This window comes from Myotis brandtii, unplaced genomic scaffold, assembly GCF_000412655.1.
Source record: "Myotis brandtii unplaced genomic scaffold, ASM41265v1 scaffold17, whole genome shotgun sequence".
Lineage (NCBI taxonomy): Eukaryota > Metazoa > Chordata > Mammalia > Chiroptera > Vespertilionidae > Myotis > Myotis brandtii.
In genome coordinates this window covers 7,747,083-7,769,674 of record NW_005356259.1, presented here as the reverse complement: position 1 = coordinate 7,769,674, position 22,592 = coordinate 7,747,083, and the positions used below count along the sequence as shown (strand labels likewise).

Genomic DNA, 22,592 nt, shown 5'->3' with positions numbered 1-22,592 from the left:
TTTGCTCCAGAAACCACCCTGTCTCTTCTTGGCTTCCCTGGCTCTTCCTGCACTAACGCTGTATGCACTGCATGTGTTACATGAGAATTATTTTTGTTGGGCATTTTTATGTTTTATTGTTAAGGTGCTAATTTATTTAGAGAGCACATTAAAAATAAAACTACCTAGCACTCCCATTAACCTATTTCTCATTCATTTTAATTTTTATACAAACAATATGAACAGAAAATTTTAAAATGCAGGTGAACAAAGAGGAAAAAAATTTGAACTCTTTTATTTTCACTGTCAGGTATACATAGCAGCTGTTGATAATGGGGTTTATGGCCCCATAGTTCATTTCTATGTATATAAATATTTACCTTTTCTTTAAAATGGCATTATATGTAATCAATTATTTTGTGACCTGATTTGTTTAATATTTAATATAGCATGAATATTTTTCTATGCCATCACATATTGATAATATAAGTAGCAGAGTTTACTACATGCCAGACACCAGACTAACTATTATATATATATTAACCCATCCTCTCCTCACAACATGCTATGTGTTGGGTAGTGTTATAAATCTCAGTTTTAGGTAAAAAAACACTGAGTCATGGAGAGATGAGATCACTAGCTAAGGTCACAAGCTCGTGAGTGACAGAACTAGGTTCTGAACCTAGATAGTCCAGCTCCGGAGGCCATGCTCTCAACCACACAGCTCCGATCCACACCATCATTTTCATGGCGATAGTATATGATCGCTTATCTAACCAGTGTTATACACAGAACAGTAATGAACAGCTTGTTCGTTGCTCATCTCTGTTCATGTGTTCCCTTACAACCTCAGGTTGAATTCCCATGAATAGAATTGCTGAGTCAAAGAGTTGGCATATTTTTTAAAGTTTGGATGCATATTGGTCAATATTTTTAAACAATGTCTTTCCTAAGCCTTTTGAACCCCTATCATTCATTATTTTTTTTAAAAAAAATGTATAACTGTCTTTTGGATTTAATGATCTTTTTTTTCTTAAAACATGGAACTTTATTCCACCTCCTCTTCCTTCCTTCTGCATTTTACCCATTTCTCTCAAATGTTTAACAAAATAATGCCCTTTCCGGTAGCATCAGGTCTGATGTTGTCAGGACTTCCAGTGCCTTGCACCTCCCGGAATTTAACCATTAGATGGGGGTATAAGCACAGGTGGGAGGCTGTTCATTTGACTCAATGTCAGTTTTCTGTGCTATTAATTCTCTTTTGCTTTCTCCATTTTATTTTTTCTTTTAAACTTCACAAGAGTTGGAGTAACAAATCTGTCATATATTTTTTCCTGATTTCAATATATGTAAATGAGGGTGGCCTGCCTAGCAAGGATGACTGATGTGTTGGAGGCCCGGAAGGCGGGGCTCCCTACTCTTGTTTTATGACCTTGAGAAAGCTGCTTCATCGGCTGCATTTTCTTTTCCTTATTTGCCAAAATGAGGAAGGTGAACCAAATGGTCTGGAAAACCTATTCCAGGATTTTTTTTTTAAGTGTCAGGCTACCCAAGAGTAAACTAGATTTTTTGAAAAATTTTGTGTGAAATTGGGGCAAATGTGCATGTTGGTGGGGTGGTGTTGGAGGCAGGAAAGATTTGTTTCAACGTATTAAAAATACTTGTGCCTGGTCCCTGGACCAAGGCCTCCTAACACTGTGCTTTAGTGGTTTGGGAAACGTGCTTCCAAGACCAAGGTAATTATAGTTGCTTCACTGACGCATGACAAATGGCCTCTGACTGAATTCTTTTATGGGAAAGAAAAACCTTCCATGACAACAGCACTGGAACTTAATTACAGGCCCCAGACCTGGAGGCAAGAATAGAGATAGTCATGGGCTGCAGTCAAGGGAGCGAGGACAAGAGCATGAGCTCACCTGGCAAGAGCCAGCAGGGGGTGATGTCACAATGACAACATTCGTGGCACTTCATTGAGAACTTGCTATTTGCCAGGTACTGTCCCAAAAACTTTATATGCATGATCTCACTTAATTCCCATAATAACCCTAAGAGATAGGTTATGAGGCATGTACTTTTATTTTTTTCTGTTTTATAACGAAGAATATTGGGAGACTCTTAAAAGGAGCTAAGTAACCTGCTCCAAGTTAGTTGTCAGAGGTAAGATTTGAACTCTGAAAGCTTTTTCATTTACTTAATACACACTTTTTGAATGTCTTGTATATGCCAGGTACCTAAGGGCTGGTCATGCACAAGGGAAGGAGGCAAAATTCCTGCTTATATGAAGTTTAATAGTGGGATGAGACCAGCAATAACAAGTCAACAAATCAATAAGTAATTTCAGTTGGTGATAAGTGCTATGACGGGGAGGGACTGGGGTTGGGGGGGAAGCTACTTTACACAAAATGACAGGGAAGGACCACCCGGAGTTGACATTTGAGCTGAGCCCTACACGATGGAGCCCATCACCCATGCAAAGACCTGCTGGAGACCATTTTACCTGGAGGATCCACAAGAGCAAAGGCAGGGCTCAGAGAGCTTTTGTTCCAGGAACAGAGAGAAGGGCAGAGTGGTTGGGTGATAAATGAAAAAGGGGGAGATGTCTGCAATGGAGCCAAGAGGTGGACCAAGCCCAGATGGCACAGGGCCTTGTAGGCCACAGTGTGATGTTTGCGCTTTATTCCAGATGCAGAGGGTTTTAAGCAAGGGAGCGTTATGTTCTCCAGTCTCTATAGGCGGCTTTCTTCACCTCTATGATATGTTGCCAACGAAGAGCAACTGGAAGGTGATCAATTGAGTACATGAGGGGCAGTCTAAAGGAAAGTTAGAAAGTTTGGAGCCAGTGTTTCAGATGAAGCAGAAGTCTAGGTTTTTCACAGAACAGCAAGACAGAAATGGGCAGTGACAGTCACCTAATCCGAACCTATGACTTTAGGTAAGGAGACCGTAGGAAATCCAAGTTGAGCATCTGAACTGTATTTTCAACCCTGAATAAGGAGACTATCTCTTATTTGGGGGACCATCCCTCAAAATGCAGGAAGTTGCAATCTAGGTTTTGACCATTCTTGACCACTCTTGGTCAGGGGTTGTGCTTGCCTCATGGTATAAATCTCATCCAAAATAACAAGACATTGCAGCTTTGCATAAATGATATCTCAGGGATTTACATTCCTATGTCATTTGATGTGTGTGTGTGTGTGTGTGTGTGTGTGTGTGTATGTTAATCTTTATCTTTGAAAAATGTTTTTGAAGGTGCCATCAACATTTTAACATATAAGATCTGGCTTTCTGGTAAGGTGACATTGTATGGATAGTTCTAGACTTTTATTCTCAATTTATAAACTTAATTTATTTTCTTTGAATGTTCTTTATAAACAAACACTCATGATAACCCATTAAATTGGTTTATGTAACATATAGGACAAGATTACTTGCTTTTATAGGTCAAAAGCTCACTATTTTAAGATAGTGTTCTCTTTAGTTGTGCTTACTTTGACAAAAGAATGAATAGCTTTGCTTTTATTCAGCAAACTGAGTTTGAATAACAACCTAAGCCCTTAGGAATGCAGTGTGTGTGTGTGTGTGTGTGTGTGTGTGTGTGTGTGTGTGTGTGTGTGTGTGTGTGTGTGTGTGTGTGTGTGTGTGTGTGTGTGTGTGTGTGTGTGTGTGTGTGTGTCTGATTCTCTATCTGTAGGTTTCTGGCAGTGCAGGCCTAACAGTACAGATTTATTTGAATGAAATTACCTTTGGAGGCTTTTAGTTGCCTCTGTGATAGGATGGGCCCCAGAGAGCAAGATATTAATTGTGGAAGAATTTAATTGAAGCTACCCATGTGTAATTCAGTAGGATTGGGGAACGTTCACCACTCCTGAGTTAGGTTTTATTTGTAAGTAACATATTTGTTTCTCAGCAGGGGAAAAATACTCAAACTATCTTATGCCTGAGGTTAGCAGAGTTCTGTTTCTTTGCACTAACCTTGTGACGGTGGCACAAGGACAAGGACAGCATGAGGGTGGCTGTGGGATGCCGTGGGAGGGTGGGACGACGAAGGCAGAGCTTCCTGCCTAAAGGTGTGAATGAGAGAACTCGGCAGGTTCCCCCAGCTCAACAGTCTGATTTGGGGAAAGATGTTCCCTCTGGCTGTTTAAGCTGGAGCGTGTTCCACCTCGGCCTTCGCTGGGAGCGGGAGCACTAATAATTCCGTCAGAATTATAAATTCAGCTGTCAGCACTGGGACTGTTGAGTCAACCGAACAAGCAGATTTTCTTCCATTGTCTGTTTTTCAAGCTGGTGAATAACAATTTCATCCTCTCCATTTTGTCATAACTCTTTCGCTCTGACGCTTCTGATGGCGGAGAGGTTTTCTAGAAATTTCTAGTCAATTCAAGGAGATAATGCGATTCCAATTGAATCGTCAGTGTCTCCGCTGTCAGACCCAATCTTTTCGGAGTTGGTTGAGTCACACAACCTCCCAGATTTAATATTTAACATACTTGCCACTTTGCGTCTCCCCTCAAGTCTTAATAAATGGGCTAAAGGTCTGATTGGAAACTGTGAGATAAATTATATGTTTATTATGCCAAGTTAAGTAAATACTGTTTGAAAGGATGACTGGAGGGTACAATCAAGTTAATTGCTTTAAAAACCCTTTTGGGTTTACTGGGCTCTATGAAAATGGTTAAGTAATTGATTCTGCACGGTAAGTGATCTGAAGGAAGGGGTGTTGGGTCCGTGAGGTCGCTATGCACACTTCGTCCCTCATGCCTGGGACTGCCCAGAAATGAGTGGAGGGGCCCCGAGACCCAGTGCAAGTGCTGCTGGCACACTGTTGTTCCTCCAGAGCAGGGGTGGGCAAACTTTTTGACTCGAGGGCCACAATGGGTTCTTAAACTGGACCGGAGGGCCGGAACAAAAGCATGGATGGAGTGTTTGTGTGAACTAATATAAATTCAAAGTAAACATCATTACATAAAAGGGTACGGTCTTTTTTTTTTTTTAGTTTTATTCATTTCAAACAGGCCGGATCCGGCCCGCGGGCCGTAGTTTGCCCACGGCTGCTCCAGAGAATGTACATGTTGACAGTTGGATGGTCAGGCTGACGGATGGTTGTCTTTCTTTTACTCTAGATGCTGAAGAATACCAGCCTCCGATATGGAAATCTTACTGTGAGTACCTGAAGTGGGGATCTCCCCAGACCCTGCAGCAGGCCTGCCTGGAGAGCCATTCCGGCCGTTGATTTAGTGCAGCAAGCAGCCCCATCTCACGGCCCAGAAGCCCTTTGTTTTTCCGTTAGGGAGAGAGAATGGTCAGAGAGGTCTGGAAAAGCACTCTCCCCCGGCCAGGACCCCCAAGGACCGCTGCCTGCGACCCACTCGGGGATCCTTATTAGAAAAAGATGCCTCTGATTTAGGGCTTTCTTTCTTCTTTGTTTCTTTTTTTTTCTTCACATTTTGTCAGCAAGGGTAAATGTTGAGTTCCTTGAATTATGTTCTTGGCCAATATCTTGTGGCTATAAAATCCTATGAGATTTACCACAAACAGATTAACAAAAAGCAAAGAATAACGTTGGGTCACTAAGGGTGACTCCTTAGAAAGAGATCATTGTCTGATCATCGGTCACCGTGCAGCTTTCCCTCATGAAGGCAGACAGTTGTCATCACTTCAGGCTCCTTGTCTCCTTGATATCATCCACCCGGCTAAGTGCGTCCCCTGTCAGAGAGAAAGGAGTGCGGTAGGTGGAAGCCCATTGTGCGGAGAGACAGGGACACAGGTTCTTGTTCAGGCCCTGCTTCCAGACAGCAATAAAACATAATTATTACTGTTGTTATTGATGTTGCCATTGTTTCTACTGCCCACAGAGACCTGCTATGGGTCAGCTGCTGCACTAGCTACATGCCTGAACTCCCAAGTTCTCCCCGCAACCCTAAGCAACGGGCACCATTACTATCCCCGTTCCATTCATACAAGGAACAGCTCAGGGAGGTTCTGTAACGTGGCAAAGGTTTTACCAAAAGCCTTGGAGTGGCATTCAGAGTAGAACCCATAGCCCACCAGTTTCCAAGACTCTTTTTTCTTTCTTTTTCAAATCTTATGCAGACATGTATATATATATAAATAAGTATATACATACACAAGACACACATATATGCAATACCTATGTATATATTTGTTACAAAAGCAATACAAAGCTTCATAACAGGCAAACATCACAGAAATACATAGAGCTAAGCATAAAAATTTCCCATCATCCACAAACCACCCTCTCCCCATATTCTATTCCTCTTTCCAGTAGCTGACCCCCTCCGTTTTGAAAGGCATATCCTTCCAAGTATATTTGAAATACACATGCCAAATATTAAGGCATTTTTGCTGCTGTTGCTTCCATTTGTCAATATGGGTGTCCTTCAACTTGCTCGTTTCACTTCACAAATATCTTGTCTTTATCTTTTCATGTCAGCATATATGCAGGCATCTCATTCGTTATTACATGAATCTGTTCTTCCATCTGTGAAATAAAGGGCTTGCGCTGGGTCTCCAAGGGCCCTTCCGACCTACTGTTCTGTATTCTGATCTTCTCTTTTAAAAGCCAGTGCTAATGACTTAGTAATTGGATGTTTTTGTTTGTTCCCTAATGGAGTGTGAAGTGCTCTGACAATAAATCAACAAAATATCTGTAGCGAGAGGTATTGGATGTTCCATGCCTTACCGTGCTTTGCGCACTGCCTTCAAACATTAACTACCCAATAGACATTTGTTGAGTGAATGCCACTGCAGAGAACTTTACTGAAGCGAAAAGACGGCATTGGCTCAATTTCATTTCACCTTTTGCTAAGAGACCTTGGATCAGCCAATATAGCTCTTACAAACACTTCTATGTCCTAAGGAAGCTAGAAGAGGTGTTAATAATGACATATTCACAATATCAACTTTTACTTTAGTGTTTTTTAAGTTTGATTTTTGGATCTAACCAAGTTAGGTTTTTATTTGCTCTAGAATCATAAAACTTTAGATGCAGAAGGGATGGTTGAGGCCATTTAATATAAAGCTAATGACATATAAGAAGTTCCTCTTTATTGCACCCCACTATTAGTCATCCAGGCTCTATTTGAGGGAGTCTAGTGATTTGGAATTCCAAAATCAAGGGAGTATGCCATCAGCGGTGCCATCCATGTCATCAAAACTCATTGACCAAAGGCCTACAGAGCACCACTGAAAATCTTTTGTTTGTCCTGGATCCATGAATTGTTTGAGTTTGGGTGTTGGACCACTTATTAACTCTCCTGAAATATTCCCAAACTCATGCTACTCCATCTTACTCCCAAAATTAGCATCCACTCATTTGGTCTTTTCAGCAAACATGCAGTGAGCACCTCTGAATGTCACAATAAGTATTGGGAACCAACAATGAATAAAATGTGGTCCATACTTTCCTCCAATTTACAGTCTAGTAAGGGAGACAGATGTAAACCACTTAAAATGCAAATGGATTTTCATAATAATATACTACTCCCTACCTCCTGCAAGTAGAGAAGACTATATAGAGGAGGCCAAATTTGCATGTGGGTCTTGAAGGATAAATAGGGGAAGGAATCTGAGGGCCTGGTAGAACTACATGAGATACTTTTTAATCTCCAAATATGCTAAAACTATCATTTTTCTAATATGAAAGTTCAACAAACCTATCAGAATATGAAATTCATTTTTTAAAAAAATAACCTCTTGGTAAACACATTCTGAACCTCGGGAAACACCAAACCTTTTCTTTAAAATGTGCACCAACCATCCTTTGAGAGATTAACTTTAAATATCAATGTTAAATTCATTAGCATATTTTTTATAGAATTCACATTTTTTCATTACACATATATTTTTTTTAAACTCAGGTGGTTATTTAGTACTTGGAAATCTCTCATATATTTACTGGATTCAGTACATCTTTGTCATATGATAGGACCTGATTTAAAAGTTGATGATTTGCAGTGATTCTAGAATTATGTAGTATATCCTTGCTTTCATCCATCACCTGTTTTGGGTCATAACATTGACTTATTTGATATCAAATACTTATTATGAACCATAGCCCCAATCAGGATATTTTTCCTAGAAGAAAATTAGTCTACTTCATAATGACCCACTTTAAGTAGCTGTTTTTCATGCTGATTGCAATGCTCTTGGTTGCAAGTAACAACTCAATCACGTTGATTGACTTTAGCAAAAAGTTCAGAGAAACTGGCTTCAGGCATGATTTGTTCCCGTCACTCCGAGGACATTACCAGGACCCAGCGTATCTCTCTTCCTTTCTTGGCTCCACTCTCCTAGGTTTGGCTCCGCAACTCATAGGCCTCCCTTTGTGATCCCCAGAGAGAGGCCAACAGCACCAGGACGACCACTGTCATTTAAGAGTAGCAGGCAGAGAGACACTTCAAGCAAAGCGTTAGAATCAAGTCTCAGCCCTGATTGGGCACCAGTCCTGACTCCATCACTGTAGTCAGAGTGAGATATGCTCTGTGCCCTAAACCAGTCAAACTCAGGGAGAGATCAGTCCTGTATGGTCCACATGGCTGGGAAATTTGGAGTAGTACTGTTGAAACAGGGAAGATGGACATGGATGCTGGGAAGACAACTACAACTGTCTGACTTAGAAATTTAGGAGAGTCGGGAACCTCAGAAATCAGCTCTCAATACTTTATATAGAGTAGATTGTTCATTATTCACTCATACATCATTCATTCTTTCACCAAGTGCCTATTAAATCTTTGCCTTAAGCCAGACAGTGGACTTAGAGCTGTGAGGCCACAAGTATGGATAAGACTGGGTCTTGCCAGGATGTCACATGATGTCCCTTAAGTTCCTGCCTCCTCTACCCCCTTTCTTAGAAGCAAATGGTATCACTGGGCTGTTTCCATAAGAATAATCTTGTCCCAAAGTGTCATGTATCTGCAGCTAGTTCTTTATTCTCAAGACCAAACCCCAAAATGTTAATGAAGTAACTGAGAAGAAAGCTATTGGTTTCAATTCTCAAAAAAGAAAAGCTATTTTCAAGTTTGCTTTTTTTTTTTAAAAAAAAAAAGGCATATTCTAAACTTTTCAGCCAGAATGGTATGAACTCTATGCCTTAATCAGATAAGTTCAAAAGCCAGCCACCATGGCTATACTTTGAAAGATTTTCTTTTGTAAAAGACCAAGTGCCAATTAAGCGGCAGATGCTGAGGCCAACAGCTCTCGGAGGACACCCTCCCGGGCAGCAGGTCAAGCAGCCACAGCTTGGGCCTGTTCTCCTAACAAGGAGTTTGGAACCTCAGAACCCTGGTCCACACCCCCCTGCATGGGACTTGCCTGGGGAGCAGATTTATCATCATTATTCCTCAGCCCTGCCTCAGGGACCAGAATCAGAAGAGTGGAGAAGGGGAGGAATCCGTGATGTATCAGGCCCCACAGGGGCTCTTGGGCACACTACTACCTGAGAGCCCCGGGTTCCAGTGGACACAGCCTCCTCGGGCGTTTTGCAGTGCCACTAGACAAGGAAAGGGCTCCATCCCCATTAAGACCGGGCATTCTGTTGGCAAGGAGGCCTTCACACTATAGGCTGGAGGTGGGGTTGAGCTAAGAAAACATCTAAAGCATCTACCATCTTTTACTCACACCCATGAGTCTTCTTCCATGAAAACTAGGAAGACAAGCAGTGAGCAGGGTGATAGGGGCTCAGTGTCACAACCAGGGGACCAGGTTCAACTCCTGGGTCCACAGCCTTCTTTAGAAACAAGTGACGGTTAGAGGACATCCCTGCAGGGTCTCTTAGAAGATGGTGTGTCTGGACTGGGCTTCATCACCACCCAGGCCAGCAGCCATCCTTTGGCATTCACAGAGACCGGGTTGATTCAGTTACCCAAGGAGGGTAAGTCGAGTTTTATTGAAGAAAAAGTACAACATTTTGTCAGTGAGCTCTGGATTTCTCAATCTACTTCCAGTTTCTTGGAGAACAGGAATCCCCTTTTTCTTTTTTATATATTTTTAGTGATTTCAAAGATGAAGGGAGAGGGAGAGGGAGATAGAAAAATCAATGATGAGAGAGAATCACTGATCGGTTGCCTACCTGCACGCTTCCTACTGAGGATGGAGCCCACAACCTGGGCATGTGCCCAGACTAGGAATTGAATCATGACCACCTGGTTCATAGGTTGATGCTCAGCCACTGAGCCACACTGGCCAGACAGGAATCCCCTTTTTCACTTTCATACTCCTCAGTGACCATCCCCTACCTCATGTTTACCAAACGGTTTATTCCATATGAGAATTCTCTCATATGCTGCAGCAGGCCCAGGGCTAGGCAGTGCCTGAAACATAATTGGAATATTGCAGTAGAAGCAAATTCCATTATATTGTCCCTTAGCCCATAGAATGACCCAAGAAGTGACATATAGTGTTGCATTTTGCTTGTGAAATGTATTTGTTGAACAAATAAAATTCTAGAAGTGACTCTTTAAAACTACCTGGCATATCAGTTTTATGAAATGTTCCTCAGAGACTTCTTCTCAGATGTTTTGTTATAGCTAACCTTGAAAATGAGGGACTGGGGACCTCCCTCGAAGCTGAGATAGCTTTCAGGGCCCCATTATCTTATATGGCCACCGTTGCCATTGGTTGCCGTCTCATTATCTTTATAGAGACACAATCCAGATGGCAAACAGGCTTCTTGCCTATTTGTCCATTTCCGTTGCTCAGAACAGCACGGAGCAGATCTTGTGGGTCCTGAGACCAGCTCACTGAGACATGGCGATCGGTTAAGGATGTGTGCTACTTGGGGACCAGGAAGGAGAGGTGGCGTCCCTGGCTTGAGGGGTTTGCAGGGGCCCTGTCAAAATTGCCTCTGGCGTGGACTATTTCTATTTGTGAGACTGGTGAGCTACAGCATTTCTCTTTATTGAATCTCAGAGGGTCCCTGGAGGACACAGCTAGGGGCTTTGCCTGTTGACACAGGAGAGGAACTGTAATGTCCCTTCAGCCGTATCCTGTGTGATTGTTAATGGCATCTCAGTCTCTCAGTCATTCCGTTTGTAATCAAGCCTAGTCGGTCCTCCTCTGCAATCAGCTCACCTTCCCACCTGCCTTTCCACCGGTGTTAGCTTAACTCACACTTCCGCCATCTCCTGTGTGTCCGTCTAAAATACTGTCTCTCTTGCTTCCCTGCCTCCAAGGTCCCCAGCGAGGCACTGGGCAATGGCCCCACTCCTGGCTGTGCATCAGAATTTCCTGCACGGCTTTAACAAGAATATTTCGGGGCCCCGTGCCAGACTGGCAGAGTGAGCATCGCCAGGGACAATGGATTCTGGGAATCTGTATTTTTAGAGCAGCTCCTTGGAGATTCTAATGCAATCAGCCCACTTGGGACCCCTCCACTATCTGCCTTAGGGAACGGCTGGTGCGGCTAAAAAAATACAGACCTTGGAATCTGGAAATTGGCCTTTAAGTCTTGATTTCCTCTTATCATCTGTGTGAACTTGAACTTGTTCAAAGGTTGGCATCTCTACTATGTTATCAGTGAGAAGGGAATAACAGTTATCTTGGAAGTTTGTTGGGAAGATTAAATGAGAAGATGTAGATAAAGGTGTCTGGCACATAGTAGGTATCCAGAAAATGGCAGCTTCTATTATACTGAATAGTCTTATTGTTATTATTCAGAAACAGACCAGCTCATGTCACCTCCATACTCAAAACACATTACCACCTACCTCCCCATTGCAGAGAGAAGGCCATCCGTGCTCCCTAGTGTGACCTGCAAGGCTCTGTTCCATGAGGCCTCCTCCCACAGCTGCCCACCTGGTGCAGTAGACACACTGGACTCTCACTGACCAATCAACACATCATCCCTTTCCCTTCTGGGGCTCTTTCCTCCACCTGTAAGCCCTTCTCTGTTCTCTACCTGCAGAAACCCCTCTAATCCTTCAGGAGAGCTCATGCCCACAGTAAAGTACTTGGCTCACCCTGTCTTGTTTTTCCACGTGCACCTCCCTCACTGGGTCAGTCTCCCTGAGGGCATGGATGGTGACCGTTAGTCATTGGATACAGTTCGTTTGTTTATCAAATATGCATTAAGCATCTTCTATGTGCCAAGTACTGAGTAAAGTCCCTGCCCTCAAAGAGCTTACTATAGTCAAGGGAGACAAGGCACAAAGTGAACAAAGTGTGTTCATGGTGATGAGTCCTGTAAAGAAACAGAAAACAGTGTAAGGGAACAGAGTGATGGGATGGAAATTTATCCCAAATCAGCGAGCCAGGGAGGGCCTGAATGAAGGGGGAGTGAGAGCCATGTGGTATCTTGGAAAAGAGCAATCCAGGTGGAGAAAACAGCACGTGCAAAGGCCCTGGGGTGTAAGAAAGCAAACCAGCGATTTGGAATCAAAAGGATGCATGTTAGCTGGATGCTCTGGGACAAATATTTAATTTCTCTGCACTTGTTTGCTCACTAAAAATGGGAATGGCTGTGATACCATGTTCTTTTTTCCGAGTTCCCAGGAAGATTTAATAAAAGATTGTTCCTGACACATGACAGGCACTCAGAGTGCTGGTTTCTGTCTCTTCTCCCTTCCTCACCATTCATCTGCTAAGCCTCCACAGAATGCTGACTATGATTCCTGGCCATAGCACATGTTCAAATGTGTTCTGATACGACTTGCAAAGGCATGCTTAGCTGAAAATGCTTCCCTTGTAATAGATGTCCTTCCTTTGTCACCTCCAAGGGAGGCGTTAAAAATGGAGTCCACATAGCTGTCCAGCCATGCCCCTCACACGTAACTGAGGCATTGGCAGTGGGGAGAGAAGGGGGCACAGGACTCTGGATCAGGAGCGTTGTGGTTGCAGGAACTGGCCTCTGGTTCTCACTGTACTCACTAACAGCAGCATCCCCCTTAAAAGCAGCTAGCTGGTGCAGGGGCTTGTTCAGGAGGCATCAAGGAGCCTCTCTCAATGGTTTAAGGAGAGCCTGGGCCCTGCTGGGACTGTAGTGGCATGTCCACTATTTGTTCTGTATCTTTGGTCAATTCCTCCTCGTGTTTTCTCTTTGCCAAGAAGCCGCCTCTGACTCTGTCTCCATACGTGGGTACCTAAGGGACACAGCATCTCCATTCATAAGGGACAACCTAAGCGCAGAAATGTGGTGCATTACACATCTCTGAGAGGGTTAGATAGGTCCCTCTCTGTGCTGAAGTTGGGTAGTCTACACTTAATTAGGCAAGAAAGTAACCGTTGAGGCAATGGCATTGGGGAGCCATGATTACAACATATATCCCATCAGTGCTATCATTGTTTCCACATAGTCATCTGCCCTTCAATTAAATATTATTTTTGGACCTAAGAGTAAATCAGGAATTTCTGCATATGTTATTACATTTTCTGGGCTTTATATGATTGAGTTTTTAACTTTTCCAAAGATTTATTCCACCTAAAATTTAAATTCTTCCCTCTCAAGATTCTGAAGATAATAGCAACTGTGTTTGTTTTCAAGTTCTGTGTTCATGGAAGTGGAACCTGCACGGGCAGCTTCCCTCTCAGGGAAGTAACCAGGCTAGCTGCACGGCAGAAATGCATTCGTTCCAGTCTGAAAGGAATCACAAAGAACCGCCTGATAAAGTGTCCTTTTCTATTTAATTACCCGCTTTCCTCCATGCCCACGCCTGGAAGTCTGTTGTTAAAACAGGATACGTGAGCGTTATTATTATTTAAGATATGAAAGAGCCCAAGGAAAAGGAGTGACAATGGGTGGGAAATAGTCCAACAGATGAGAACGCATGGGGATAGGCAGGGCAGAAACAAAACTCACGAGAGCAGTGAGTCGGGGTTCCATTCAGTCACAGAGGCAGTCGTGTCTTTGTCCGTTCCTGTAGCATTTCAGAGAGTGACACTCCTGCCTAAGGTCAGTCTTCCCCTGGTATGTCAGGAGCCGTGGGCCTTTAAATCCAGGAAACCTATTATTACAGGATCTGACTACTGACATACTCACAAGTAGAATTTCATCTTTGCCACAGTCGCAAGAATTTCAGTAGTTATCTACTCTTCCAAGAAAGCCATAAAATGAACAATGCCGGTAACAATTAGGAGACTAAATTGGCCTGATAAGAATAAAAAAATCGATTTTGCCAGTTTACATTCCCGGTGACTAATTTCCATATAAATGATCTGACTTTATTCAGTGTAAAAAGCAGGCCTGTCTCCTCTGTGTGTTTGGTTTGAAATATTTGCCATTTTGGAGACGTACTCAGGTGGCACTCTTTGAAGGCATGCTGGGATGGGCTGCCGTTTTCGAATTGTAATTAACTTTTCTGTTGTTGTTTCTGGCAGTGTATCAGTTACAGCAAGAGGCCCCTCGTCCCAAGAGGATCATTTGTCCTGGGGAGGTCAGTACTCGGCTCTTTCCAATACGTCTTGTTAAATATGATGAATTGTCAGCACGAGGTTGATATTGGACGGCTTTCAGGTTTCCTGGGAGTTGGTTTCTATTAACGTTTGTTACAGTGTCACCAAATGCAACATCTTAATCTATATTTTGAAGACAGGTGTTATTTTAAAAATACTAACTAACTTGGAATCGAATGTCTCATGTTTTTGACCATTGCAGAGGCAGAGCGAGCATTCTTTATAAGCCGTCCCCCTCCCTGAAACACGCATGTAGGTTGTTTTCCTTGTTCCTGCTATTCTGATTCCTTTATCATATGTTTTATTATGGAATGCTTCCAACAGAGACAAGACAGAGCATAATAAATCTCTTGGTACTCTCAACACCCACATTTAACAAACCTTTATACTTTGTTTTACTGACTTGACATTTTTTTAAAATCTCTACAAGAAAAGTGACTGTGTCTTTATTCTCAGAGAGAGGTTTAAGCAATATGTCGACTCATAAAAATGCTGACCAGCCCCAGAACTCACCCTACCTCTCATTTTTGCTGCTCAATCTCTTATCACCTGGGATGCCAGCAGGACTTGAAAGGCATTCGGACCAGTTTCTTTAACAGCCAGACTAATCTCCTTCAAACAAAGGTCCCGGGTCCTTGTGTATTTTTGTTATTGGGACTTTGGTTAAATATATAGAGTAGCTGATCTCTTTAAAAGGTGCTGGGGTGGGGGCTCCAATGCCAGCCTCTTGAGATTCATTCTTGAGCATCAATGCTTTGCGGCAGCCTGACCCGGTCTGGTTTTGAACCCGTCTCTGACTTAGGTACCCATACCCACAACCAACTTTCACTTGTTAATAAATGTTTCTACATAAAGTTTTACTTCTGTTGAAAGGCATTAAAATTATCAAGTAATCTGAATTATAGCATCCAAGAGCTATAGCCTGAGAGGGGAAACTAGCTGACCCCTAGGGAGTTCTTCAGGATGAAGGTACATCTTTACCAGGTAGTCTGACCTTGACCTGGCACTCACCCTGCTGACTGTTGGCCTTTGGTTATTCAGTAATAACCAAATCAGAAAAGAGGAGGATAAATACAAAAATTTTGACGAGATGCTTTCAATAGGGTGCTTTGGGGGAGAATTAAGAAACAAAGTGTTAAAAATTCCTTCTGTCCTACTTCACATCTAGTATTGCTCCATCAGAAAAAATATAGCCACGTGTCGATTCCTTCTGTCCTACTTCACATCTAGTATTGCTCCATACTATAGAAAAAATATAGCCACGTGTCTGGGACTAGAGGAGCTGAGATGTCTCCATGAAAAGCATGTTTGTGCCTTTAGTACAGAGCTAAGGACTCTTCCTGGGAGTTCAAATAAAACATCTCTAGGCAAGGCCGGGTAGGTTCTAAATCCACAGGGTAGAGCAAATATTCATCTCTTCACTTACTCAACAAACATATATGGGCAGCCCACTGTCCTGACGTTGATCTAGGTGCTGGGAACGCAGCAAAGAACTTGTCTGTTGGTACTCTGCGTGTCATATTAAAGGAGAACAAAACTGTGATGCATGTAATAAAGATATATTTAAGATTTCACCTGCACGTGTGTGTGTGTGTGTGTGTGTGTGTGTGTGTGTGTGTGTGTAAAAGAGAGGGAGAGGAAAGTGAGGGGGGGGAGAGAGAGAGAGAGAGAAACTCCTTTGTTTCTCAGAATCCTTGGAACCACATCAGTAGTCCTATGAGCAGGTGTAATGGAAATGGGTGGATTCAGAATAACTTCACAGAAGCTCTTCCTGGGTTCAGTTGAAGCTTCAGGCCTCCAGTGGGCTGAGGGTCACCTCATGTCTTTCATGATGCATTTGCGTCGGAAGGAAATGCCACTGACGCCTTAGCAAAGCAGAGCCGTGTGCCACAGCCGCCACGTTCGCTGGGACTGAAGGACGTGGTGTGAGTGCAGTTTGTTTATTCTCCTGTCTGTCTTTGAAACCAAGCTTTCCCCCTGTGGACCTGTATCAGTGTCATTCCTTAACGAGTCAGCCTGGCTGAGGCTGGGTTCCTAGGCGGCTTGCCTCTAGAAATTCCGTGTCCCCTTCCTGCCGGGAAACCGACCCTGAGATGGGCTTTCACCGGCCGCATTTCCTGGGTGGCATCATGGGGCCCAGCCAGCCAGGCGGGGGGACAGCTATAGAGGGTCGAGTGTTCTCGCTGCTTACGTGAGTGCCCAGTGCCTGCAGGAGTGGCTTCAGTTTCCTTTGTCCTCCTGTGCGGCATGAACTGCACACAATTCCTGCCCTGATTGCTCGGCCTCCCAGGACATGGCCTCTTTCAGTGAAGGCACGACCTCTTCTTGGATGTTGGGGAAACCATTGATCCTGCTGCGGACGTGTTTGAGCGAACGCCTCTGCCTGGTAACGCACCCGCCTGCTCGGGGAATGTGCCTCATGAAGACAGAACCCTTTCGGTTCGCGTGTGTGGCCAGGGAGATTGAAGCTTTATGAACACAGTTACGTGAAGCCATGGAGGCTGCTTCTTGTGAGCAGTGAGTTCGTATTTTTCCCTGTCTTTGCCATCTCATCCCTTAGCTAGCTGTTACGAGTCCACATTTTCCTTTTATACACAGTCCTGCTCTCCCCCACCCCCGCTCCCCGCCTCAGTCCTCGGCCCCTCTCCTGCCCCTGGCAAGCCTGCCCAGCTGGGCTGCCCCAACATCCCCCATCTCTTTGTTTCTCTGATGACTGGCTCCCTCCCAGGATATGAGCCCCTCTGTGGTCAGGATCCTCCCAATGGACGTGAGAAATGCCCACACCAGGGCCCCACGTGAGTCCGCAGTCACAGAGGTTCACACTGTCGCTCCAGGTACAGACACCAGCCACCGGACTTGGATGCTTGGTGCTGGCAGCAGCTACCAACCACCTAACGGGCTTTGCTGGGGACTCGGTGAGCCGAGGGTACAGACTGATTCCGGAGGCAAAATCCAGCGAGCTCTGCACACCCAGGCAGGGGAGCCGGCTGCAGCCAGAAGGCCTTGTTCTGAGTCCTTCCTGCAGCCCCTTCTAGGCCCCTGACCTGGAGCCACGCACTTTCTCTCTCAGAGGGATTAAGGGATTAAGGTCCCCCTCCACCCCCCGAAGGGCAGACACCGACTTTGCGGGGCACCATAAATGGAATATATGTGTCAAGTGTCGAGAACATGCCAGGCACCTAACAGGTACCCAGTGTTCATGATTCACGCAGATTCAGACACTTGTGAAGAACAGGTGCGGAGACTGTCATTCAGGCAGAGTCAGAGCGACGACAGTATTTTCTGAGCGTGAGGGCAAAAAAGGCGGTGATCAAGGACAAAGCAAGATGCCTGAGTCGGGCGTTAAACCACCAGGAGGAAAGATATCACGCAGATTCAGACACTTGTGAAGAACAGGTGCGGATACTGTCATTCAGGCAGAGTCAGAGCGATGACAGTATTTTCTGAGCGTGAGGGCAAAAAAAGGCGGTGATCAAGGACAAAGCAAGATGCCTGGGTCAGGCGTTAAACCACCAGGAGGAAAGATGCGGAGGATGGGGACAGAAGGTACCAGCAGCCGACAGCGGCCTGGCACCAGGGCAGCCGGCGAGGGTCAGCGCCTGAAACAGCAGCCCATTGCCTTCTGGAGACACGTCGCTGTCAATTACTAGTCACTGAGCAGCCCGGCACCTGGCACTCCACTGGCGTTTCCTGAGGGCTCCTTGCCAAGAGCCAGACTCTTCCAGCGTGCACCACGCTCGCTTGCCCTTTTCGTCATGATCCATCAGTCATCTCCTAAGCTTTTATTAATTACCACATGTGTGTCTGGGTGGTCTGCCAGGGCCCGGGCAGCATATTTTCTCCCCAGTCTGCATCTCTACCCAAGACCTCTCCCCCGGCTCCAAGCACCTCACTCCAGCTGTCTACTCAACCTCGTCATGGAGATGCCCCACAGGCCCTCTCTAGCCTAATGGTCAAAACAGAATAGGACCCCACTCCATTCCATGGCTCCTACCTTCAGAAACCTGGGCGCCTCTTCCTCCCCCGCCCCCTTTTCTCTTAGCAGTCATCAAATTCACCTCCAAACAGATCTTGCATCTGCCCGTTCTCCATCTCTGTGACTGTCACGTGGGCTGGGCCATTCTCCTTTCTTGCCTGGATTATCCCAGGTCAGCAGTCTCTTGCCTTATCTCTCTGCTTCCACTCCTGCCACCCACATTCACACACACACGTGCCACTCACCAAACAGGAGTCCAAATCATCATTGCTAACTATAAAGCCAACAATGTATTTAAAAAGCAGTTGTCATTGCTCTTTAAACAAAAGCAAGACATCTTGCTGTGCCATGAGCCACGGCTGGCTCCTGCCTTTACCTGTTACTACCCTGTCGATGCCATTCTTCTCAGTGTGCTGCCTTCCAGCCCCACGAGCCGTGGCTCTTATCAAACTAACCGCAGTGCTGCTACACAGGGCCTTTGCATTGGCTCTCGGCCTGGAGTTCCTGTCATCCCGTTTTCTGCATGTCCAGGTTTCAGATAATATTTCACCTAAGCACAGAGGCCCTCCTGAACCCCATAAGCATTAGCACCTACAGAAGCCATCTGTCATATCTCCCTGTGTATTTTGTTTATAGTACTCAATACACTCTCTAATACAGATTGGGGCAAAAGTAGGTTTACATATTTACAATAATTAATAAATAATTTGTATATATGAATGTATATACAATAGGTACCATATAATATAATATATATAATAACAACATATAATATAATACAATATACAGGGTGACCCCAAAAAAGTATACACACTTTAATAACTGATAACTCAACTTTGAAAATGAAATGTATTTTCATAAACACTCCCCTTATAATTATTCAAAGTGAGTGGATACACTTTTGGAGGCATCCTATATATACAAATGTATATACAAATACAATACAATAATTAATAAATAATAAAACAAGACTAAACCCCTGTGTTTCATGTACTCACAAACCTACTTTTGCAAACCTACTTTTCCCCCACTCTGTATACTTTCTTGTCATCTTTCATTGTTTACTTGTTGCTGTCCATCTCTCTCCCAGAGACTTCATCAGTCCTAATCATGGGTACTTCCTTCACTGGCATTGAACACAGTGCCCGGCGGCAGTGAGCAATCAGTATGGTAAACTATGTGATAAAATTATGAAAAAAGGATAGAGACCACGAACGTAAGAAATTTAGAATTCTCAAACCATTACAATAGCAGATCGGATATTTACTCAGTGCTGTTAGTACGCCAGTGAATTGGACTTTTGGCAGGTAAGCTTCTTACTTCAACACAGACTAATATTTTTTCCTGGAATATTCTAGATTTCTGTTTGGCCTTTTGGGAAGGCCAGAGGTCACGATTCACTTGCATGGCTAATGCAAAGCCAAGTTCCACTGCAGTTACCTAGAGTGTATACCGTAAGCAGAAATTCTTTTGAGACTGTAAGTGATTTTGTATCATTTGCCTTATTTGAAATTGCTATAGTGACCATCATACAAAGCAATTTCAGAAAAGAGACATAAATTGGTATGATTATTTTAAATTGTTCTCCATTTTATGCAGATTCGCTGCTCCCTCCTTGCCAGAGAATAAGCTACCTTGGAATTTTTTTTTTTTAATGCAGAAGTGAACAGTAAAACTGAGATTGCTAGCATTCATGAGCAGGGTCAGCATTTTTTCTTGATTGTCAGAGGTTCAGCCAAGGTCAGATGATAGTGGCCTATCTTAAGCTGAAGTAATATATTTTACCTCCTAGTGACTTTTATTCACTTTTTATTTTTTAAATGTTTTTATTGATTTTAGAAGGGAAAGGAGAGGGAAAGATAGAAATATCAATGATGAGAGAGAGACATGGATTGGCTGCCTCCTGCACACCCCCTACTGGGGATTGAGCCCACAACCCGGGCATGTGCCATGACCTGGAATCAAACCAGGACCTCTTGGTTCATGGGTCAACACTTAACCACTGAGCCAAACCAGCCGGGCTGTATTTACTTTTTAAAATACCACTTTAAATGCCTCCCCTCCTGTGCATTTTCTCTAGTTTTTGGGTTTCCTAAATATCATCTGATTTCTCTCTCTTCTACCTTTACTTGTCAAAAATGTTCTTTTAAGCCTACAAGAGCATTTCATTTTATCATGCTTTGAAAATGTTGATTCACCATATCTAGTCTCCACGGCCTTGTAGTCTTGTAGCTTCAGACATGTCTGGAAGGTTTTAACAAGCTGCATTGATGGACCATATCATGCTCAATTAACTCGGTGCATTTTGAGTCACATATTTAAAATAAACTCTTGACTTGGGGTGGCGAACACACAATACAAGATACAGATGATGTATTAGAGAATTGTACACCTGAAGCCTATATTTTAGTAGCCAGTGTCCCTCCAATAAAGTCAATAAAAAATAAAATGAAGTAAACTCCGAAGGGATTTGCACTATTTCACAATCCTCCCCTTTTCTCTTTTTAATTATTAAAAATAAATGTTTTAAGGAAATATGCATTTGGGGGAACATGAAAACTCTACTGATTCTAGATCTCGAGACACGGTATGTCTCTGAAGTAATGAGATCGACTCTGCAGGCCCCGAACAAAAATCAATCCCATTGCCTTTTAATTGGCTTTCATGTGTAGTAAGCAGAAGGCTACTTCTTCCCTGGGAAGAAATATATCCCTTCTTCTCACCCCTTAATATTGACACAACCTGGGATAAAAGGCTTGCCCATCGTTCTTTCTCCCAGGCTGTCCTCTCATTCCCAAATGCAGTCAGGCTGTTGGCTTTGTCCCCAGCGAGACTTGCTTTGGCTGTGGACCTATTCCGCAAGGGGGAGGCGAGTAAAGCCAGTGTGAGGCAAAACGTTTAGACACGTGAGTTTTCTCTCTCCAAAGTTTTGTGCTTTTATATTTGCCTTCTTGCTGACAAGTGCTGTGACCTATCAAAACGCATAACCCTCCAAAAAAGAATTCGCTCTCTTTGAAGTACTCTGAACAACTTCTAAGGTAGTAAGTTTAGACTTTGCATCCAAGGCTATGTCTTTAGCAGTGGGCAAGGGCACTTGAGGACAAGCTGCTTTATTTTTTAAAATATATTTTTATTGATTTTGGAGAGGAAGGGAGAGAGGGGTAGAAACACCAATGATGAGAGAGAATCGTTGATCTGCTCCCTCCTGCTCGCCCCACAAGGGGATCAAGCCTCCAACCGAACCTCCTGGTTCATAGGTCGACATTCAACCACTGAGCCATGCTGGCCGGGTGAGGACAAGCTGTTGTAGAATTTAAAGGCTCTGAATCAAAGGACAGACAGCCTGAGTGGGAGGGCCACCAAGGGGCCGTGTATATGCTGAAGCCGAAGATGAAGCAGAAGTGGACGATTTCTCCTTAAAACAGAATAAGGAAAATGAAGGAGGTTAAACAGTGATGGATGATAAGTAAAAGTACTTGAGACTCTTCTTTAATCTTTCTGGGTGATTTTTATTTCTTGAAATGTAACTTGAAAATGTGCATTTCTTTAATCTGTTTCTTAAAAAATCTTTATTGCTGAAAGTATTACACATGTCCCCTGTTTCCCCCCATTGACCTCTTCTAGCCACCCCCAAACCCCAGGCCTTCACCACCCTATTGTCCGTGTCCATGGGTATGCATTTCTTTATAGAATTGCTAGAGAGGAACTAATGCATTATGTGGTTAGTTGCTTTAGAAAAACAAGAAGAACAGCCAATAGAATCGTGGATTACAATACTCGCTCTGTTATCCTTACCTGGCCTCTGACAGCCATCACCCAAGCCGCCATCACTCACTGATGGGGGAGGAGATGCGAGTGGTCTAGACTGTGGTCAAGTGGTTATGAGGAGCTCAACCTTACACATCCAAACAGGAAGCAAATACCACACTTTCACCGTGACTGCAATTTGATATCTCCAGTATGTCTGCCTGTGACTCAGAGGTCAGGTCCAGTACAATTTCGGGTGTGGCCAGGACCATCCAGGAAAAGAAACAGGTGCATAGCCTGCACACACTGGTGAGGTTTTAAAGACATGCTTCACCTTTTACTCACCTGGTTAAACAGTAACTGAGTAATAATGCTGATAAAAGCCGGTTCCACTTCACCCCAGGCAAGCCATGTCTCCTAGGGTAACATGGTCTGGCTGACCGAGCAGTGAGACGCTTGAAAACAGTTGTATGTAACCTTGACT

General features: G+C 43.8%; 1 protein-coding gene across 1 annotated transcript in view; it reads left to right on the top strand.

The window, feature by feature from the left end:
- The window catches only part of CHN2 (chimerin 2), a 122,714-nt gene that overhangs the window by 15,549 nt on the left and 84,573 nt on the right, over window positions 1-22,592 (top strand). The window contains exons 2-3 of the mRNA XM_005862954.2: window positions 5,103-5,141; window positions 14,311-14,366. Of these exons, the coding sequence (XP_005863016.2) occupies window positions 5,103-5,141; window positions 14,311-14,366 (95 nt within the window). The remainder of the gene's footprint in view (window positions 1-5,102; window positions 5,142-14,310; window positions 14,367-22,592) is intronic.